The 21,364-nt window shown below is 58.7% G+C and overlaps 1 protein-coding gene across 1 annotated transcript; it reads right to left on the reverse strand.

Annotated features, from left to right (window-relative positions):
- Positions 1-314: 314 nt before the first annotated feature.
- Positions 315-19,594, reverse strand: TFEB (transcription factor EB). Its single transcript, XM_059867852.1, has 9 exons — positions 19,156-19,594; positions 7,261-7,505; positions 6,543-6,797; positions 5,483-5,563; positions 4,792-4,912; positions 4,610-4,666; positions 4,179-4,254; positions 3,918-4,065; positions 315-3,669 (listed from the first exon to the last, which is right to left on the reverse strand). The coding sequence occupies exons 2-9, from the start codon at positions 7,453-7,455 to the stop codon at positions 3,235-3,237; spliced, it is 1,368 nt and encodes a 455-aa protein (XP_059723835.1). The 5' UTR covers positions 7,456-7,505; positions 19,156-19,594; the 3' UTR covers positions 315-3,234.
- Between the last annotated feature and the right edge of the window lie 1,770 nt (positions 19,595-21,364).

The raw sequence follows: 21,364 nt of genomic DNA on the forward strand, positions 1-21,364 counted from the left end.
TCCTTTTAATAAAGTTTCCAAGATAAACCCCTGTGATTTTCCAGCCTGGGAAGTCTAATTTCAGGTGGATTTTCTTGCTTTTTCCCCCCTCCTGTGTGTGTTTAACACCAGCACCGAGGGCAGTGGGAACCTGGCACGTGGCTGAGGGGCTGCAGACGTGGCTTGGGATAAAAGTTTTGCCAGGCACAGATTTTAAAATCTACTTTAAAAGTAATTTTTTCCCTTTGCACTGAGCAGGAGAGTCCCCAAAACCTGCCTGTCCTGCAGAACCCTGAGGTGATGCTGCACAAAGAAGAAGCTGCCACGCTCCAGGATGTTGTAAATAAATATATTTTTAATGATTCTTCTTTCCATTCCAGTTCATTCTTTTATACATTTATTTATAAAACAGTAGTAAAATTTTTTTAATCAGAGCACAGTGCATTAAAAAAAAAAAAAAAAAGAAAAAACAAACAAAACTCCCAAAAAGATTTAAAAAAAAATAGTAATTATAATCCACAACTGTTTTACTCACAGCCAGGGGAGACATCTCGTGCTGAGCAGCGGCCAGGCCTTGCCCAAGGGCACCCTAAAGCCACAATAATCCACATTTCCTGCGGGATTTTGTGCCCTGAGCTCCCCCCAGCCCCTCTGGAGGGCCCAGCTCCGTGGCTCTCCCACCCCCACAGGTCCCCAGCACGGCCAGGGTGACCCTGCTGGGACAATTCTCTTTGCAGGCACTGATGGCAGCACACCAAGGGTGCCAAGGCCTCCTGTGAACACCCCCAGAGCTCCAGCCCGGAGCCCCTCCAGGCTCTGAGGTCTCCTGGATCCTCCTCTTGCCCAGGTGAGAGCACCTGGAGCCCCTCCCAGGTGCCCTCCTGCTCCAACTCCTCCTCCCTCTGCACTTCCCCGCACCCTCACGTCCCACAGGCCCCTCTGTGGGGCTGTCCCCCACCTCCAACCCCAAATCCTGTCACCTCGGGCCACCTGTGTCCCCCCAGGACACCCCCGTGTCCCCCCAGGACACCCAGCTCCAGCGTGGGGGCACCGAGTGACCCCACAGCCCAGGGGGGACCATCCCCAAGGGGTCTCCTCTCCTCTCCAGCTCCCCTCCTCTCTCCCTCAACAAACCCTGGAGGGTTTTCCAGCCTTCCCCTGCCCTTCCCAGCTCCCTCAAGGCTGGATTTGGGAAGTCAGGACCCGAGGCAGAGCCCAGAGCAGCTCCCCAGTACAGAGCTGTGGAACAAACTGGTGACACTGGGAGGAGAAACCCGGCTGGGAGCAGCAGCTCAGCTTTGGCAGCTGGCACAAATCATTCCCTGGAGCTTCAGGCCCACCTGGGGCAGGACTTCCAAGAGGTATCCCCAAAAAAAGATGTGGAAAACCCTTGGATCCTTCCAGGAAAACCCTTGGATCCTCCCAGGAAAACCCTTGGATCCTTCCAGGAAAACCCTTGGATCCTCCAGGAAAACCCTTGGATCCTTCCAGGAAAACCCTTGGATCCTCCAGGAAAACCCTCTGATCCTCCCAGGAAAACCCTCTGATCCTTCAGGAAAACCCTCTGATCCTCCAGGAAAACCCTCTGATCCTCCAGGAAAACCCTCGGATCCTCCAGGAAAACCCTTGGATCCTCCCAGGAAAACCCTTGGATCCTCCAGGAAAACCCTTGGATCCTCCAGGAAAACCCTCTGATCCTCCAGGAAAACCCTTGGATCCTCCCAGGAAAACCCTCTGATCCTCCCAGGAAAACCCTTGGATCCTTCCAGGAAAACCCTTGGATCCTCCCAGGAAAACCCTTGGATCCTTCCAGGAAAACCCTTGGATCCTCCAGGAAAACCCTTGGATCCTTCCAGGAAAACCCTCGGATCCTCCCAGGAAAACCCTCGGATCCTCCCAGGAAAACCCTCTGATCCTTCAGGAAAACCCTTGGATCCTCCCAGGAAAACCCTCTGATCCTCCAGGAAAACCCTTGGATCCTCCCAGGAAAACCCTCTGATCCTCCCAGGAAAACCCTTGGATCCTTCCAGGAAAACCCTTGGATCCTCCCAGGAAAACCCTTGGATCCTTCCAGGAAAACCCTTGGATCCTCCAGGAAAACCCTTGGATCCTTCCAGGAAAACCCTTGGATCCTCCAGGAAAACCCTTGGATCCTCCAGGAAAACCCTTGGATCCTCCCAGGAAAACCCTCTGATCCTCCCAGGAAAACCCTCTGATCCTCCCAGGAAAACCCTCTGATCCTCCCAGGAAAACTCTTGGATCCTCCAGGAAAACCCTTGGATCCTCCCAGGAAAACCCTCTGATCCTCCCAGGAAAACCCTTGGATGCTCCAGGAAAACCCTTGGATCCTCCCAGGAAAACCCTTGGATCCTCCAGGAAAACCCTCTGATCCTCCCAGGAAAACCCTCTGATCCTCCCAGGAAAACTCTTGGATCCTCCAGGAAAACCCTTGGATCCTCCCAGGAAAACCCTCTGATCCTCCAGGAAAACCCTCGGATCCTCCAGGAAAACCCTTGGATCCTCCCAGGAAAACCCTTGGATCCTCCAGGAAAACCCTTGGATCCTCCCAGGAAGGAGCTGGGGGTGTCACAGGGCACGGACACTGGTGGGGACACGCTCAGGGTCACCTGGCAGCCTTGCCCCCAGGTTTTGGGGTGGTGGGGGTCACAACAGGGGGTTGGTGGGGCATCAAACCCCGCAGTCCATGTGTTCTGGAACCTTCCACACCCACCTGCAGACAACACCCCCACCGGTGCCGTGCTAATGAACACACTCTAATTAACCCCTTGTCACCCTGCAGGGACCCCAGAGGCAGCAGGAGCTCCCAGCAAGGAGGAGCTGGGTGGACTGGGAAGCATCCAGGGGCTGGGCAAGACTCGGTGGGGAGGAAGGATCCCCGAGCAGGGTGAGGGGACACCAAACAGGACACAAAGCTCCCCGGGGGCTCCAGGCTCGCAGGCACCACCCCGGGGAAGGGGGTGAGGCCAGGAGGCTCCTGCTGAAAGGCAAAGCAGCCCAGATGTCCCTGCCAGGCTGTGGAATCTGCAGTCAGGCCAAGCCAGGAAGGTCCTTCCTCCTCCTCCTGGCAAAAAGAAGCTGCGACAGACACGGAGGCACCCGAGCCCCCCTTGCATAGACACAGGTACTCCTGGGAAGGTGCAGGTGCGTGGTGGGACGGGCTCCTCCTGCCAGGAGCGTCCTGGGACTTGCCCACCCAAAGCTGGTGCTGCAAGCCCTGCCCTGGCAGCTCCCCCATCACAGCATGTCTGCATCCTCCATGCTGAAGCTGCTGCGGCGGCTGCTGGCCTTGGAGGCTTCGGGGGACATGGCTGAGAACAAGGGGTCAGAGGCCAGGGGCAGCATCGTGTCCTGCATCAGCATCAAGTCCAGCTCCTTCTTGGATAGGGACGGGAAGGACGAGCTGTGGCCGGGCTCCAGGCTGTCTGGGAAGGAGCCATCATCGAAGCTCAGGCTGTGGGTGAAGTCCAGCTGGTGGTAGGGGGACTGGGGGGGCACGGGCAGCGCTGGCTGTGGCTGTGATTCGGGCTCTGGGGGTGGCAGCAGTGGCTCCAGGGTCCCCTCGTCCCCGCTGGCTTCTTGCTTGACCACCTGCTGAGCCAGCTCGGCCACGTTGACGCCCGAGGGCGAGGAGGTGGGCAGCCCGTGGACACGTGCCTGCATCTCCAGCTCCTGCCAAGGGGACACAGGGGGTGTCACACTCGGGGACACGGCACAGGGACCTTTACAGAGGGGAGAACCCCCAGGGAAGGAGCTCCTGGAAGATCCCTGGAAGCTCAGCACGCTGCAGTGAGCCTCAGCCATCGGGTTTGAATCAAGACCTTGCTCCTGGTGACTTCCCAGCCACAAAAAAGGCAGGAGACGCCCTGGGTGGGGCAGCAGAGAGGGGCTGGGGTGGGGCAGAGCCCAGGGGAGCTCACCTGGATGCGGAGCAGCAGCTGCTTGTTGGCCATCTCCAGGCGCCGCGAGTGATTCTCCAGGTCCCGGGACCTCTGCAGGTCCTTCTGCATCCTCTTGATGTAGTCCACGGACGCCTTCAGGATTGTCCCCTTGTTCCAGCGCACGTCCCTGTCACCCAGGATGGAAAAAGGGATGGACCTGGCTGCCAGCAGTGTGGCCACTCACCCCTGCTCCACCAGAAAGCCCCTGGTGACCCCAATCCTGGGGCCCTGGGCACTCACAGGTCGTTGGCTTTGGGGATCAGCATTCCCAGCTCCTTGATGCGGTCGTTGATGTTGAACCTTCGCCTCCTCTCGACTGCAGGTGAGAGGAGAGGGATGGAAGTGAGGAGGCAGCAGGAGCAGGGAAGGCTCCGTGTCCCTCCCACGTGTCCTTCCTGTCCCTCGTGTCCCACACCCCCTGCTGTGCCCCGAGGGAACTGGGGAGCCCAGGGTGAGGAAGCTCAGGAGCCAACCCCGCTCCGTCCTGGGCCCAGCAGGTCTGATCTCCCCTGGGAGGGCAGTGGGGTGTCCCCTGCACCCCACGGGGCACAGCCAGGAAGGAGGGGCTCAGGGGGGCTTTCCTGAGGGTCAGCTGGGATGGGAAGGGGGCCCCAGCTCCGAGGAAGTGGGAACGAGGGTGGAGTGATGGGGAAAGGCAGAGCTGAACTCACTCAGGTTGTGATTGTCTTTCTTCTGGCGCTCCTTGGCCAGGGCTCGGCTCTCAGCATCTGCAAGAGACCCACGGTGTCACCCAGAGGGGACAAAGCAGCACCTGGGCTGGCACTGGAGCCCCTGTACCCCACGGGGACGGGGCAGACCCGTTTCTGTCCCTCGCTCTGGGGCCAGCACGTACCTGTGAGTTCTCTCTTCTGGGTGAGCTCGGCGGGGCAGGAGCTGCTGGTGACACCAACGAGCGACGCTGTCACCTGAGGGTCCCCACTGTAGACATTCATGTGACTGCTGGACATGGGCAGCTGGAAAGCAGAGGGACAGCTGGGTTAGCTCCATGCAGGGCTGGACACCGGGATCACACCCAGCTGGGCAGCTGGAATTGTCCTCCCAGGTCCTTAAAGCAGCTTTCACCAGAGCAGAAAAGAAAACAGCACTTCAAAGGGCACAGCTGATCCCCTCCCATGGGCAGCATCTAAAATAGGGCAGGTGAATCACACCTGAGGAGGGCTGGGCAGGATGAATCCCACTAGGAGGCACATGGACCTGCCCTGGACACGGTGCTGCTCTGGGGAAGCTCCTGGCAGGGAAACCTCTCCTGGCTCTGCCACCTCCCCAGCCTTGCTCCCTCCCATGCCTCTCTCCTGCCTCTCTCCAGCTTTTTCAAAGGGGTCACACTGTCCTCAAGGGGGGAAAAAGTTGCAGAATTGATTCTTGTGGGTGCTGCTGTCCCCAGGGACAAGGCTGGCTTGGGCTGCCACCGAGGCACCGCTGTGGGGACGTGGCAGAAGGTCCCCCCTGTGCCACCTCCGCACCTGCAAGGACAGAGCTGTGCCACGCCCAGGCCCAGCCCCTCCCTGTCACCCCCCACTCACCGTGTTGGGCATGTGGACTTCAGGGTTCATGTAGCCCAAAACGTCATCCAGGCGCATGATGTCATCGATGACCTCATCAAACTGAAAGGGAAAAGGACAAGTGCCCGTGGGCTCCTCTGCCCTCCCCAGCACCCTGCGTGTCCCCAGCAGCCCGGGGGAGGCAAACAAACTCTACAGCTTGGTGAAAGTTGTAAAGCTGCTATGTTTGTGACAGCGCTGGGCGCGTGTGGAGATCACTCTCTTAATTTAAAAGGTGTGCACCTCTGGGAACTCCAGGAGATCACTCTCTTAATTTAAAAGATGTGCACCTCTGGGAACTCCAGGAGATCACTCTCTTAATTTAAAAGATGTGCACCTCTGGGAACTCCAGGAGATCACTCTCTTAATTTAAAACATATGCACCTCTGGGAACTCCAGGAGATCACTTTCTTTATGTGCACCTCTGAGAACTCCAGATCACTCTCTTTAAGAGACATGTACACCTCTGGGAACTCCAGGAGATCACTCTCTTTATGTGCACCTCTGAGAACTCCAGGAGATCACTCTCTTTAAAACAGGTGCACCTCTGGGAACTCCAGGAGATCACTCTCTTAATTTAAAACATGTGCACCTCTGAGAACTCCAGGAGATCACTCTCTTAATTTAAAAGATGTGCACCTCTGGGAACTCCAGGAGATCACTCTCCTTAAGAGACATGTGCACCTCTGTCTGGGAACTCCAGACCCTTTTTTACCCCCCTCTCAAACACAAACACACACAATTTCACAACAGGTTCGTAGGTATTTTTACAGATTTCGTGCGACATTTGCCGCTCATTCTTCTTAAGCAGAAAGAATTCCTAGGCCAGGCTGACCTGCTCTGGCAGCAGTCTCTCTCTCTGTCTGTCTCTCTGTCTGCACCCCTCATTTTTGGCTGCAGCAGCTTCTCCCAGCACAGGCTTTCTACAAGAACAGCCAGACTAAACAGCCACGCTTTCAATCAAAGATCCACATCTCCCCTAAACCAAAGCGGGTTTCTACTCCGGAAAATTCCTCCTCTGGCTCACGGGACTCCTGCTCACCTCCCGCTCGGGGTTGGAGCCGATGTTGAGCATGGCCATGGGGCTGTTGGGAGCGCTGTTGCCCGCCGAGGAGGACAGCACGTGGCCGGGCCGGATGCCGGGGGACGCGGCCGGGGGTGGCTTGGGAGAGTGGCTGGCGGGGCTGACGTGGGCAGCAAACTTGTTCCCGTAGGTCTCAGAGAGATAAGCCTGCACCTTCTTGTCCCGAGACTTCTGCAGGTGGTAGGTGGTGGGGTTCTCCAGGTAGGATTGGACCTGCAGGGGGGACAAAACCCATCAGGGACGCCGTGGGCTGCGCCACACGCGGGTGGAGGTGCCACGGACATATTTTATGAAAATGCTTTTGTTGGGATCTTTTCTCCTGAAAAGCTGAGAGGTCTCAAAAATGAAATGTAAACAATGATTATCTGCTGCTGTGGAATCAACGGGGGCATCTTGGATTGGTCTCATGTGGTTGTTTTTAATTAATGGCCAATCACAGTCCTGCTGTCTCAGACTCTCTGCTCAGCCAGAAGATTTTATTATCATTCCTTCCTTTCCTTGCTCACCTTCTGATGAAATCCTTTCTTCTATTCTTTTAGTATAGTTTTAATATAATATATATATCATAAAATAATCAATCAGCCTTCTGAACCATGGAGTCAGATCCTCATCTCTTCCCTCCTCCTGGGACCCCTGTGAACGCCCCCACCACCACACGGAGGGGACACCACGGTACCTTGAGCACCTCTCCGGGCACGGGCGGTGGGGACTGGAAGTGGACGGGGGTGTTGATGGCAGGGCTGGAGGCCACGGGCATGCGCTGCTGCTGCATGTAGCTCATCATCATCTGCTGCTGCACCCGCTCCCGCTCGGCTTCCTGCTGCGCCTGCTGCTTCATCAGCTCCATCCGCAGCCCGATGCGCGACGCCATGGTGACACCAGGGGCTGGAGGCCACCAGCCCGCCCGGCACGGAGGTCACCCTGGTGGGAGGACACGGCACGTCACCCACAGCCTGGCACAGAGGGGAAACTGAGGCACGGAGAGACATCCCAGAGCGCCCGCAGTGGGTTTAATCCAGGAGGAGCACGCCAGGGCTGGCTGAGGAGCTGGTGCCACCACCCAGCCTGGCTGTGAGACCCCCTCACTGCTGCCTCCTTGGAGAAAACAAGGCTGAGGAAGTCAAAAGCACCCCCAGAAGCTCCAGAGAAGGGAAACTGCCGAGGATGAGGATGGGGAAGGGTGGCCAGAGCTGGGATGGGCAAGGAGAGAGGGGAATTAGGGTCTGGCAGGAAGGGAACCCCGACGGAGCAGCAGGACCCCGCGCCGTGCACTCACCCCGGAGCCACTTCCCAAACACGGCAGCACCAGCAGAGCCCAGAGCGAGCCCGGCAGCGAAAGGGAAAGGGAAAGCGAGGGAAGGGCAGCAAGAAAAGGCCAAGGGAAGAGCAGCAAGGAAAGGCCAAGGGAAGAGCAGCAAGAAAAGGCCGGCGGGTGCCAGGAGCCGGGGGCAGGTCCAGCCAAAGCCCGGCTCCGGACAAGGCGGGCTCTGTGCGGGAGCCGCACGCGAGCGCGGGGACGGGGGGGACCACAGCGGCCCCCGCCCGGCACAGAGCGGCCCTTGTTCCCTGGGACAAAGGGGACAGCGGCCCCGGAGGGTGGGGGACGCCGGCCGGGGCTCGGGGAGCCACCCCGGCCACCCCACGGGGCTGCTTCCCCAGGCGGGGCTGGGATGCAGGAGATGCTGCAGGGTCCGGAGCGCTGCAGCATGGCAGGGGAGGCAGAGGGAAAGCAGAGAAATCCGCAGGGTTTTGCTGATAAAATGCAAATTCAGAGATGGAGGGGCCTCGGTGGGAAGAGCCACCCCGAGCCGGTGCCGCGGGTTAGCCAGAGGGGAAATGAAATCAAGGCAGCGACGCGGAGGGTGACACAGCTCCAGCTCAAAGTGACACAGCTCCAGCTCAAAGTGACACAGCTCCAGCTCAAAGTGACACAGCTCCAGAACAGCCCAAAGTGACACAGCTCCAGAGCAGCCCAAAGTGACACAGCTCCAGCTCAAAGTGACACAGCTCCAGCCCAAAGTGACACAGCTCCAGAGCAGCTCAAAGTGACACAGCTCCAGCTCAAAGTGACACAGCTCCAGCTCAAAGTGACACAGCTCCAGAACAGCTCAAAGTGACACAGCTCCAGCTCAAAGTGACACAGCTCCAGCTCAAAGTGACACAGCTCCAGAACAGCTCAAAGTGACACAGCTCCAGCTCAAAGTGACACAGCTCCAGAGCAGCCCAAAGTGACACAGCTCCAGCTCAAAGTGACACAGCTCCAGAGCAGCTCAAAGTGACACAGCTCCAGCTCAAAGTGACACAGCTCCAGAGCAGCCCAAAGTGACACAGCTCCAGCTCAAAGTGACACAGCTCCAGCTCAAAGTGACACAGCTCCAGCCCAAAGTGACACAGCTCCAGCTCAAAGTGACACAGCTCCAGCTCAAAGTGACACAGCTCCAGAGCAGCTCTAAATGACACAGCTCCAGCTCAAAGTGACACAGCTCCAGCTCAAAGTGACACAGCCCCAGAGCAGCTCAAAGTGACACAGCTCCAGAGCAGCGATAGAGCAGCCAGGGGAAGGGAATTCATCAGCCACGGTGGCCTGGCCCGAGGGGGATGGGAGCCCAGAGCCAGGGACAGATCCAGTGGAGCTTGGTGAAGGGGGATGGGCAAACAGCCCCGGAGGAGGGCACGGGTGGGCTTTGGGTGAGAAACAGAACCCTGGAAATGACCCCAGAGAGGATGGAACAAGGCTGAGTCAAAGGGGGGAACCCACCAGGGATGGACAACCCCAAACCAAGGCTGAGTTAAGGGGGGAACCCACCAGGGATGGACAACAACCCCAAACCAAGGCTGAGTTAAGGGGGGGACCCATAGGGGATGGACAACCCCAAACCAAGGCTGTATTAAGGGGGGAACCCACGGGGGATGTACAACCCCAAACCAAGGCTGAGTTAAGGGGGAAACCCACCAGAGATGGACAACCCCAAACCAAAACTGGATTAAGGGGAGAATCCACGAGGGATGTACAACCCCAAATCAAAGTTGAATGAAGGGGGGAACCCACGGGGGATGTACAACCCCAAACCAAGGCTGAGTTAAGGGGGAAACCCACCAGAGATGGACAACCCCAAACCAAAACTGGATTAAGGGGAGAATCCACGAGGGATGTACAACCCCAAACCAAAGTTGAATGAAGGGGGGAACCCACGGGGGATGTACAACCCCAAACCAAGGCTGGATGAAGGGGGGAACCCACCAGGTATGTACAACAACCCCAAACCAAGGCTGAGTTAAGGGGGGAATCCACAGGGGATGGACAACCCCAAACCAAGGCTGGATGAAGGGGGGAACCCACGGGGGATGCCCACGGGGGATGTAAAACCCCGAACATGAAGGGAAGGGAAGGGAGAGAGGCTTTTCTCAAGAAGGGCTGGCACTCGTGGGTGTCACGGGAAGCCACCCACAGCACAGCACCCGCTGAGCCCTGCTGGCCCTGGTGCCACCACCCAGCCTGGCTGCAGGACCCCCCCAGCTGCCCAAAAACGGGGCTGGGACAGTCAAAACCTGCCAAGAGCAGCTGCAGAAGATGAGGATGAGGATGACGAAGGGTGGCCGGGGCTTGGTTTGGTGAGGAGAGGGGGGAAATTAGGTCAGGTTTAAAATAACCCCTTTGGTTCTGCTTGGCTTCCCCCCCAGCCCCCAAAAGGCCGAGCAGCTTCTGCTTTCGCTCTGAGTCAGCCCCGGCAGGAGGGACAGCACGGGGACACGGGGCCCACGTCCCACCCTGGGGACACATCCCACCCTCGCCTGGCCCCCGGGGACAGCCACAGGAGCACAGGGAATGCCAGCTCCACCCTGCTATTCCCAGGAGGGCACCCAGAGGTTCTCCCATAGAGCCAGAGCCGTCCCAGCACCAGCCCCAGACTGGTCCCCACTGGGAGAGCCCGAGCCAGCCTCATCCCACAAGAATCAGTTCTCCAGCTTTTTCCCCCCTTTGGAGGAGAGCTGGGAACCCTTGGAAAAAGCTGGAGAGGCTGGAGAGAGGCATGGGGAGGGAGAAGGGGTGGGGAGAGAAAATCAGGAGAGGTTTCCCTGATCTTTGCCCAGGGAGGCACCGCAGTGGGAAGGGGATGGAGCAGTGGGAAGGGGATGGAGCAGTGGGAAGGGAGGAAATCCTGGATGATCCCAGCCCCTCCCCACAGCCCAGCTCCACTTTCCAGGCTGGGGGAAGGCAGGACAGGGGCTGCCCAGGCTGCAGGGGGGCATGGAGCCAGGGAATGCATCTCCCTTCCAAATGTGCCTGTGCTGCTCAGCAGCACGGTTATTCCTGGTTAATTCTGGTCATTTATTCCTGGTTATTCCTGGTTAATTCTGGTCATTTATTCCTGGTTTTTCCTGGTTAATTCTGGTTATTCCTGGTTATTTATTTCTGGTTCTTCCTGGTCATTTATTCCTGGTTATTCCTGGTCAATTAATCCTGGTTATTCCTGGTTAATTCTGGTTATTTATTTCTGGTTATTCCTGGTTATTCCTAGTTATTCATTTCTGGTTATTTCTTTCTGGTTATTCCTGCTTATTTATGGTTATTTATTTTTTGTTATTCCCGGTTATTCTGGTCATTTATTTCTGGTTATTCCTGGTTATTTATTTCTGGTTATTTATTCCTGGTTATTACTGGTTATTCCTGGTTATTTATTCCTGGCTATTCCTGGTTATTTATTTCAGGTTATTATTTCTGGTTATTCCTGGTTATTTATTTCCGCTTATTCCTGGTAATTTATTTCTGGTTATTTCTGGTAATTTATTTCTGGTTATTCCTGGTTATTCTGGTTATTTATTTCAAGTTATTTCTGGTTATTCCTGGTTATTTAATTCTGGTTATTTCTGGTTATTTATTTCTGGTTATTTCTGGTTAATTATTCCTGGTTATTCTGGTTATTTATTTCAGGTTATTTCTGGTTATTCCTGGTTATCTCTGGTTATTTATTCCTGGTTATTGATTTCAGGTTATTTCAGGTTATTTCAGGTTATTCCTGGTTATCTCTGGTTATTCCTGGCCCTTCCTCGCTCTCCCTCCAGGGTGTGATACCAGCAAGAGTCCCGCTGGCACTCGAGGGTGGCTCCATCTGGAGGATCCCAGAGCCCCCAGGAGGGGACAGAGCCCCCAGGAGGGGACAGAGCCCCCAGGAGGGGACAGAGCCCCGAGCTGTCCCTCAGCCCCGCGGTGACAGCCGCCGGTGACACGGGGGCGGCTGCTCAGCAACCGCTGGGGACAGAGCCCTGCCCGAGCTGGCAGTGCCACCTGAAGGGACACAGCACCTGCAGGAGGCCCAGCAGTGTCCCCGGGCTCAGGTGTGGGGCAGAAAGCCAAGCTGCCCCGGAGGAGTTCTCCAGATTTAGCCGCGGGGATCGCGTTACCCTGCCGGGGAGGTGGCACCGGGGGAGGTGGCACTGGGGGAGGTGGCACCGGGGGAGGTGGCACCGGGTGCCTGCCAGCCCTGGCGGGTGCCACACACCTCCTGCCACCCCTGTGAGAACGGGGAGTGATGAGAACCCCCAAAGCCACTGTGCCAGGCCCCTGCTGGGCTTCATTTCCAGTCGATCGGGGCCGTTCACGAGTGGAAAAATCAATGAGCAGCTCCGGGAGGGAGAGGGGACAGCAGGGGGACAGGGCAGGGAACACCACCCACAGAGGGTCCAGCTGGGCTGGGGACAGCAGGGGGACAGGGCAGGGAGCACCACCCACAGAGGGTCCAGCTGGGCTGGGGACAGCAGGGGGACAGGGCAGGGACATCACCTACCCAGAGCTCAGCTGGGCTGGGGACAGGGCAGGGACATCACCCACCCAGAGCTCAGAGAGGCTGGGGACAGCAGGGGACAGCAGGGGGACAGGGCAGGGACATCACCCACCCAGAGCTCAGAGGGGCTGGGGACAGCAGGGGACAGCAGGGGGACAGGGCAGGGACATCACCCACCCAGAGCTCAGCGGGGCTGGGGACAGCAGGGGACAGCAGGGGGACAGGGCAGGGACATCACCCACCCAGGGCCCAGCGGGGCTGGGAACTGAGGGGCAGAGAGAGGGAAAAGGAGAAGAAAGAAGTGAGAACAGCTTTGCTGCTCACCACGGCCAGCCCAGCCTCCCCTTCCTTCCTTCCTTCTTTCCTTCCTCGTTTTTGGTTTTCAAACCCAGGGCTGGCAGGGAGGGAGCACAAGGGACCCCAGCCCAGGCAGCCCCGAGCCCAGGGTTTGTTCTGATGTCACCAAGCTGTCACCTTGCCATGCATCCAAACCAGCCCATGTGTGCCCCAGCCTGAGGACGGGCTCTGCTGTCACCCTGCTGGGGCAGGGGACAGGGGACAGCGAGGCTGGGGCTACCCAGGTGCAGAACAGAGGGGTTGGAGTGGGGCAAAGCTCCTGTGACCCCTGGGAACCATCCCAGGAGCTGTGTGGGATCCCTGGGATCCATCCCAGGAGCTGTGTGGGATCCCTGGGATCCATCCCAGGAGCTGTGTGGGATCCCTGGGAGCCACCCCAGCCCCATCCAGGGGCTCCTTCCACACAAGATCAGAATTCCTTAGATCCCTGGAACCATCCCAGGAGCTGTGTGGGATCCCTGAGAACCACCCCAGCCCCATCCAGACTCCTTCCACCCAGGATCAGAGTTCCTGAGATCCCTGGGAACCATCCCAACCCCATACAGGGGCTCCTTCCACCCAAGATCAGGATTCCTGAGATCCCTGGAACCATCCCAACCCCATCCAGAGGCTCCTTCCACCCAGGATCAGAGTTCCTGTGACCCCAGGAGCCATCCCAGCCCCATTCAGGGGCTCCTTCCACCCAAGATCAGGATTCCTGTGACCCCAGGAGCCATCCCAGCCCCATCCAGAGGCTCCTTCCACCCAAGATCAGGATTCCTGTGACCCCAGGAGCCATCCCAGCCCCATCCAGAGGCTCCTTCCACCCAGGATCAGAGTTCCTGAGATCCCTGGGAACCATCCCAGCCCCATCCAGAGGCTCCTTCCACCCAGGATCAGAGTTCTTGTGACCCCAGGAGCCATCCAAGCTCCATCCAGGGGCTCCTTCCACCCAGGATCAGAGTTCCTGAGATCCCTGGGAGCCATCCAAGCTCCATCCAGGGGCTCCTTCCACACAAGGTGAGGATTCCTGTGACCCCAGGAGCCATCCCAGCCCCATCCAGAGGCTCCTTCCACCCAGGATCAGAGTTCCTGTGACCCCAGGAGCCATCCCAGCCCCATCCAGGGGCTCCTTCCACCCAAGATCAGGATTCCTGAGATCCCTGGAACCATCCCAGCCCCATCCAGAGGCTCCTTCCCCACATCCCGAGCTCGCAGCCCTGCAGGAGGAGCAGGCAGAGGAGGGGCTTGGCAGAGCCAGCCCGGGGTCAGTTGACAGCAGCAGCGAGGCACTGAGTCACCAGGGCTGTTTTTAGCCCCGGCATGTCAGCAACGTGGAGCTGGACGTTGTTAACAGGCGCTGGGTCAGAGGCCAAATGTTTTCCCTGCCCCTTGTTCCCTGGAAAGGGCTGAGGGATTCCACAGGGAAAAAAAAAAACATGACCAGGGCTGGCCCCAAAACAGCCAGGTGAGCCTGGCACACCCAGGAGGGCTCGGAGTTGGTGGAGGGAGAAGCACCAGGCCCTGATCATTTGTGTCCCCAAAGGAATTTTTAAATTTGGTGGAATTTAAAAACCCCATAAAACCCCCTTGGTGGTGCCAAGGTGTGGGCAGGAGAGCCCAGCTGGGCTTGGCAGCCATGAAGGGGTTAATAAGACACACACAGCCTTGCTCTGGTGTCTCTCCATCCCCAAAATCGTCTCTTTTACCCCCAAAAATCCCACACAGCCCAGGGATGGCTGCAGAGCATCACCCAGCCGGGCATGGCAGGGGGAGGCTGGCAACTCCCGGCCAGGCTGGGGGGCAGGGAGAGGCAAAGGGACCCCCCAAAGGAGGGGCCAGAGCCTCCAAAATGATGGAAACATCACTGCCCGACTGACCGGGCTGGGAATTCACAGCCCCTGCCCCCCTCCAGGGCAGCAATTAAAAATAAAAGTGTGAACAGGCAGGAGGATGGGCTGAGCCACCAGCGGTGATTAATCGGGACAGAGGAGGGGACCGCGGTGACCTTGGGAGGGACGGGCAGGCTCCAGGACCTGCTGCACATCCCGGGAAAGGAGGGAAAGGAGAGGTGGGAGCGGAGGAAAAGCCGGGCCCGGGGTCACTCCGGGCGATTTGGGTGTTGGCCTTTGGAAAGAAGCGCATAAATGAGAGAGCAGGGGAACTGGCAGGGCTGCACAGCAATCATCCTGCTGGCCCCCAGCCGGGCAGACAGCGCTCCAGGGGCTGGGACAGCACTGCCACCCGCCCCAAAATCCTAGAAACCAGCAAGGGGGAGAAATCACCCAGAAAGGGGGAGAAATCACCCAGAAAGGGGGAGAAATCACCCAGAAAGGGGGAGAAATCACCCAGAAATGGCAGAGAAATCATCCCAAAAGGGGAGAAATCAATCCAAAAAGGGGGGAGGAAACAGCCCAGAAAAGGGAGAGAAATCATCCCAAAAAGGGGGGAGAAATCACCCAGAAAAGGGGGAGAAATCATCCCAGAAAGGGGGGAGAAATCAATCCAGAAAAGGGGGAGAAATCATCCCAGAAAGGGGGGAGAAATCACCCAGAAAAGGGGGAGAAATCACCCAGAAAAGGGGGAGAAATCAGCCCAGAAAGTGGGGAGAAATCAGCCCAGAAAGTGGGGAGAAAACACCCCAAAAAGTGGGGAGAAAACACCCCAAAAAGTGGGGAGAAAACACCCCAAAAAGTGGGGAGAAAACACCCCAAAAAGTGGGGAGAAAACACCCCAAAAAGTGATGGGCAAAACCACCCAGAAAGTGGAAAGAAACCATCCTAAAAAGTGGGGAGAAACCACCCAAAAAGTGGAAATAAACCACCCACAAATTGGTAATGCTAACAAAACCAGCCCGGGAGCTCCAGGCGCCCCCCAAGCTCACGGTGCCACCTGCCACCAGCACAAGGTGACAGCGGCCACCTCCTGTCCCCCTCCCAGAGCCAGAGGCGCTCTCAGCACCGCCTCCATCCCTCCCTCCCTCCCTCCCTCCCTCCCAGCCCCATGCTGCTGCAAGGATGTAATATTTATAAATACGCCATGTCCAGCCCCCAGCACCCAGCCCAGAGGCTCGGAGGAGGCAGAGCTCGTGTAACCAGGCCCCAGGAATAAATAAACAAATTGGGGACAGCCCCTGCCTTGCCCTCCCAAACCAGCCCGGGCCATGCCATGCCCCCCTGGCACCCCCTCCCGTGCCCACCCAGCGCCGCTCACCCGCTCCGGAGGGGTTGGTGCTGTGCCCTCCTTTGTGCCAGGCTCTGCCCGGAGCTTTTCCTGCTCCCTGAAGGTCAAACTGCTCCCCGGGGAGCCCCTGCTGCCAGCCCAGCCCCTGGCCTGGCACGGTGCCTCCTCTCCCGGGCACGTTGCTCCGGTTGGAGCCCTGCAGGAGCTCGGAGGTTTTTTTCCCACCCAGCTGGGATTTCTCCTTTGCCTGCCCCGTTTGCCCAAATTGCTCAGCCAAACCTGCTGGCAGGCAGCTCCCTCCTCACCTGGCAGCAATCTGGGAGCAGGGTGTGCCAGGCAGACGCAGCCCACTCCTCATTTCCTCCAAAATATTCCCACCCCGCCAAAATTCTGGGCAGGAGCCAGCTCTGCTGCCCTCGCTGGTCCCTGAGGCTCCAAGAACCCCCTTGGCCATCCCCACGCTGGGAATTTCAGGTTTATCCGGAATTTGCACCCATTTAACCAAAGGAGGGGAGCTCAGGGTGTGGGGAGTTTGTTTGGAGCCAAAAGTGCTCCGAGGAAAGGTGACAAAACCCCGCGGGCGATTCCTAGAAGAGGCTTTCAAGATAAGGTGGCACAACCTGTAGGGACCTTGAGCCCTCCCCAGGTGAGCCCAGCCAGGTGAGCCCACCCACATCATCCCACGGTGCCCATCCCAACGCTCCTGCAGCACAGCCCCCCCCAAACCCCCCCAGACCTGCCCCTGGGCCCCCAGGGATGGAGCATCCCCCACTCCCGGTGTTCTCAGCCTCCCAGGAAGGTGAGGAGTAGCACCCAGAGCTCACCCCGGAGCACAGGACTCCCCCATTCCTGGGAATTCCTGGGAATTCCACCTCAGGGGAGCCCTGATGTGCAGGCAAATCCGCAGGGAAAACCTGCTCCGAGCACCAGCCAGGTGCCAGGAGGAGGGACAGGAATTTGGGAGGGATGAGGGAAGAGCCATGGGGGCTCTTCCTGGGTGTGCCAGCGAGAGGAAAAAAAGATGAGCACAAAATCCCTGTGTGGTCAGGGAGACATCCCCCCCTTTGACCCCCCCCAAGTGTCACAGAGCTGGTGACAAGGGCCACGGAGCCACCAGAGTGACCCCAGGTGCCTCCACACAGCTTGGGACAGCTCACGGAGGTGGTGCCACCACAGGGAGGTGACAGCACACCTGGCACCTCTGGGCACCCTCTGCTCTTTGATGGGGCTGTCAAACACCCAGAGCCGGCTCCCTGGGCTCCTCCCGGGGTCCCTCACAGCAAACTGGGCTCTGGGAAGTTGTCACAGAGCTGCCACCCCCAGCACAGGACGCTGCTGCTGGCCCCTGCCCGCTTCCTCTTTCTCTGGGATGTGGGACAACCCCGCACAGGGCACTGACAAAACTGCTCCCTTGGGGCAAGCCCAGCCCCTCTAAGACCACCCCAAAAAACTCCAGATGGGAGTTCCTGTCCCCACAGAGGGGACAGGGCTGTGGCAGCTCCATCCCTGCCGGCTACACCCCAGGAAAGGAGGGACAAACATCAAATCCAGGGATGAGACCCCATCACACCAGACCCCCCATTCCAACACCCCACCACACGAGGATGTTTTTACCCTCAGCACTGTGGATTTTTGGAGGGGACACCCCCCAAAAGCCCATTTCCCTGTTTTTTGTGCTGCTCAAGCCACCCCACCCTGAGCCCTGGGAATGTCCCCCTTGCTCTGCTGACCCCCCCACATCATCCCAAGAGGCTCTTCCCATTCCCATTCCCCTTCCAGCACTTCCAGGAAAACAGGGCAGGGCAGGGGGGACCAGGAACACACAAATGCAGCGTGGAAAAAGCAATAAAATCTAAATCCCCTGGCTGGGCTCAATCCCAAACACCCGGATGCTGGATGGCCCCATCCAGCAGCTCCACCCCGCTCTGCAGTTTGCAGTTTCCTACTGATAAGGGCGGGCAGATCCCTCGGAAAACACAAAACACGCGGGGCCGGCATCCCTCGGGAAGCGAACCCAGAATCCCTCAGGAAACAAACCCAGCATCCCTCGGAAAACACCTCCACGTGCTGCCCTGACCCACCACCCCCAAATCGGGCTGTTCCCCCCCAAACCCACCCCCATCCCGAATTCCCACCCTTCCCCAGCTGGGTTTTCCACCCTCCTGCAGCAGGTGAGCCGGGGCAGGCTGGGACAAACCAGCTCCATTCCCAGCTCGGGCCGGAGCAGCCGTGCATGAAGCCAAGCAAACATGGCAGGGAAGTAGAGAGAAGGGGGGGGAAAGAAAAAATAACCCCCCCAAAGCGTCCCTTCGCTGCCTGCCCGACTCTGTTATATAAAAAACACCAACTCCCCCCGTGCCCCAAGGGGGGGAACACGCCGGGATTCCTGGAAGCGCGCCCTGCTTTCCCCGGACTCGCACCGGTTTATTTATTTATCTTACACCAGCACAATAACCACCAGATTTTCTTCGTGTTTCTCTTCTTTTTTTTTTTTTTTTTTCGGGTTGGTTTTTTTTTTTTTTTTTTTAAGGAAATTTCCCCCATCATCTGACTGCCCCAAGCTCTGGGGGCTGCGTAATCCTTTCCTGCCTCGTAATTAATTCATGAATGTAATTAATTAATCTGTCCGGGGCAGCCCCCTCTATTCCCCCCAAATTTCCCCGGGAGGGGGGGACACGCTGTGTGTCCTCTCGGTGACCCCCCTAAAAGCCGTGTGACACTTGGTATCCCAATTTTCCCATCTTTTCAGACCCCAAGGGGGGGTCCCCATTGGCGTCCCCCAAAGCGGGGGGTGCCGGGGACCCCCCCCCGGGCGTCCCGGAGCATCCGTGCCTCAGTTTCCCCACGCGTGGAGCACCGTGTTCGGGGGGGTTCCCGATGGGAAAGGCGACCCGGGCAGGTCCCCCCGAGCTGCCGGGGGTCTCACAGCCCCCGGGACCGCCGGTTTTTGGGAGAGGGCACCGGGACGAGCTGCTGGAGACCCCCAAAACCCCCGCGCCCCGCAGCAGCCGCGCTGGAACCTCCCGAGGGCCGCTCCCGGGGGCGAGGGAGACACGGAGGGGCGGGGGGGCGATTATTTACAGTAAAATAAGGGGAAATAAAGCAACTCCGAGTTCAAAGCGCCCCGGGATGGCGCAGACGGGGGGGGAGCACCCCAACACCCCCCCAGCACCCGCACAAGGTGGGCTCCGAGCCGAGGGGGCCCCTCTGCGCGGCTGCCGAGCCCCCCCCGTCCCCGGGACCCCCGGGACCCCCGGCCCCGCACTCACCCGTGGGGAACGGCGAGGAAACGAAGTGGTTCGGCTCCGCTCGGGTCTGCTCGGCCTCGCTCGGCTCCGCTCGGCCCGGCTCGGTTCGGCCCCTCGGCTCGGTTCGGCCCCTCGGCTCGGTTCGAACCCGTTCGGCTGCGCTCGGGTCGGTTCGGGTCTGTTCGGGCTCACTCGGCTGCGTTCGGCCCAGCTCGGTTCGGCTCCTCGGCTCTGCTCAGCTCAGTTCGGCCCCGCTCGGCTCGGTTCGGCTGCGCTCGATTCGACTCCTCGGCTCAGTTCGGCTCCACTCGGTTCTGCTCGTCCCGGCTCGGTTCTGTCGGGCTCCTCCGCTCGGCTCGGCGCAGTCCGGCCCGGTTGGGCTCGGCTCGGCCCGGCTCGGCCCCGTGCCGAGGGAGGGCAGCAGCAGCGCCCGCCCGGCCCGGCGCGGCCCGTTCCGCTGCCCTCGCTGCGCTCCGCCGGCCCCGGGCACGCCGGGAGCTGCAGTCCGCGCCTGCCGGGACTTGTAGTCCCCGCCCGGCCACGGCGGGAGTTTGGGCTTGGCGCTTCCTGCCCTGAAACGGGGGGGCGTCCTCCCCAAAAATGTTTGTTTTCTCCTCCAAAGTGGCTGTTCCCACCCCAAAAACGGGTCGGGAGAGAGGGATGGGGTGGGAGGTGAAGGCAGCGCTGTGCTGGGGCTGTGCAGTCCCATGAACCACGATGGTGCATCCCTTTGGATTAGGAACACAGGGGGATTGTGGAGCTCCTTGCACCACGATCCTGCATCCCTTAGCACCAGGATCCTACATCCCTTGGACCACGATCCTGCATCCCTTTGGACCACGATCCTGCATCCCTTTGGACCACGATCCTAAATCCCTTTGGAGCACGATCCTGCATCCCTTCGGACCACGATTCTGCATCCCTTTGGGCTGGGATCACACGGGGCTCACGGAGCTCCTCGCAGCAGGGTTTTACCCCTCCTTGCACCACGATCCTCCAGCTGTTTGTGGCCCTGGCAGGGGAGCGATGTCCCCACATCCGCCCTGATTTCCCTCCTGACCCCCAGACCAAGCACGGACACCGATAAAAAGCCAAACGCCGCCGTTATCACCCAATTAAAGGATTTTTCTCCCGCCTTCAGCCCCAGCTTTCCGGAAAACAAAGGCACAGCCACACACACCCCTTCCAGCAAGTGGAAATTCCTGCTGCTGGTGTTCTGGGAATGGGCAGGAGCCTTCCAGGTGCCCGCAGACCTGCTGGCAGCTTCCATCCAAACTTTTGGCCATGGAATGATGCTGGGAATCTTCAGAAGCTCGGGAAATCCCCACGAGGTTCCTGTTGGCTCTGCCTTGGGCTGGGCAGGTCCTGCAGGGAGCAAAGGGGACAGCAAAGAGCAGAGGGACGTGGTCAGCCTTGGCTGGCCACCACCACCCTGTTTCCAGCAGAAAATTCCCATTCCAGAGGGAGCAGGAGGAAGAGGAGGAGGAGGATGAGGAATGCCCTTCCCTGCTGTCGGTGCCTGCCCAATCTCGGTCTCAGGGAGCTCAATATTTTCTCGGTCTCAGCCTGAGTCAATATTTTGACTCAAAGCTCGGAACACTTTGTGTCCTTCCCCCGGGAGGTGACAGAGCCGGGAACGCATCTGAGAGCGAGCTCCGGCGATAAAGAACTGCTAAAAAACTCAAAACCGACTCTGGGTGCTGGGAGAGAGCGGGGTCACCCAACCTCCCCCTGCCCGGGGTGTTCCCCATCCCCTTGGGCCACACCCTGCCATTCCCGGTATTCCAGTGCGGTTTTCCCAGGCTTTTTTCAGGGCTCAGGGGTCATTTGGGGGTCGTGACTCAGCTCTGGTGATAAAAAACTTCTGAGAAACTCTGGGAAACAGCGGGGTCACCCAACCCCCCCCCGCCCGAAGTGTTCCCCATCCCCTTGGGCCACACCTGCTCCCAATTCCCGATATTCCAGGGCAGTTTTCCAGGCTGAGCAGCTCCATTTCAGGGCTCAGGGGTCATTTGGGGGTCGTGACTCAGCTCTGGTGATAAAGAACTTCCCAGAAGCTCTGGGAAACAGCGGGGGCACCCATCCTCGCCCTGCCCGGGGTGTTCCCCATCCCCTTGGGCCACACCTCCCCCCAATTCCCGATATTCCAGGGCAGTTTTCCAGCCCCACTTCAGGGCTCAGGGGTCATTTGGGTGTCCTGACTCACCTCACAGCCTCAGGATCCCCACCT

The sequence above is a fragment of the Haemorhous mexicanus genome, chromosome 25, assembly GCF_027477595.1.
Source record: "Haemorhous mexicanus isolate bHaeMex1 chromosome 25, bHaeMex1.pri, whole genome shotgun sequence".
Taxonomy (NCBI): domain Eukaryota; kingdom Metazoa; phylum Chordata; class Aves; order Passeriformes; family Fringillidae; genus Haemorhous; species Haemorhous mexicanus.

Coding starts and splice junctions, on each gene's coding strand:
- TFEB (XM_059867852.1), bottom strand. CDS start 7,455: ATGGCGTCGCGCATCGGGCTGCGGATGGAGCTGATGAAGCAGCAGGCG. Junction 4,255..4,609: donor GAAAGACAATCACAACCTGA/GTGAGTTCAGCT, acceptor TCTCACCTGCAG/TCGAGAGGAGGCGAAGGTTC. Junction 4,066..4,178: donor ATCCCCAAAGCCAACGACCT/GTGAGTGCCCAG, acceptor CCTGGGTGACAG/GGACGTGCGCTGGAACAAGG.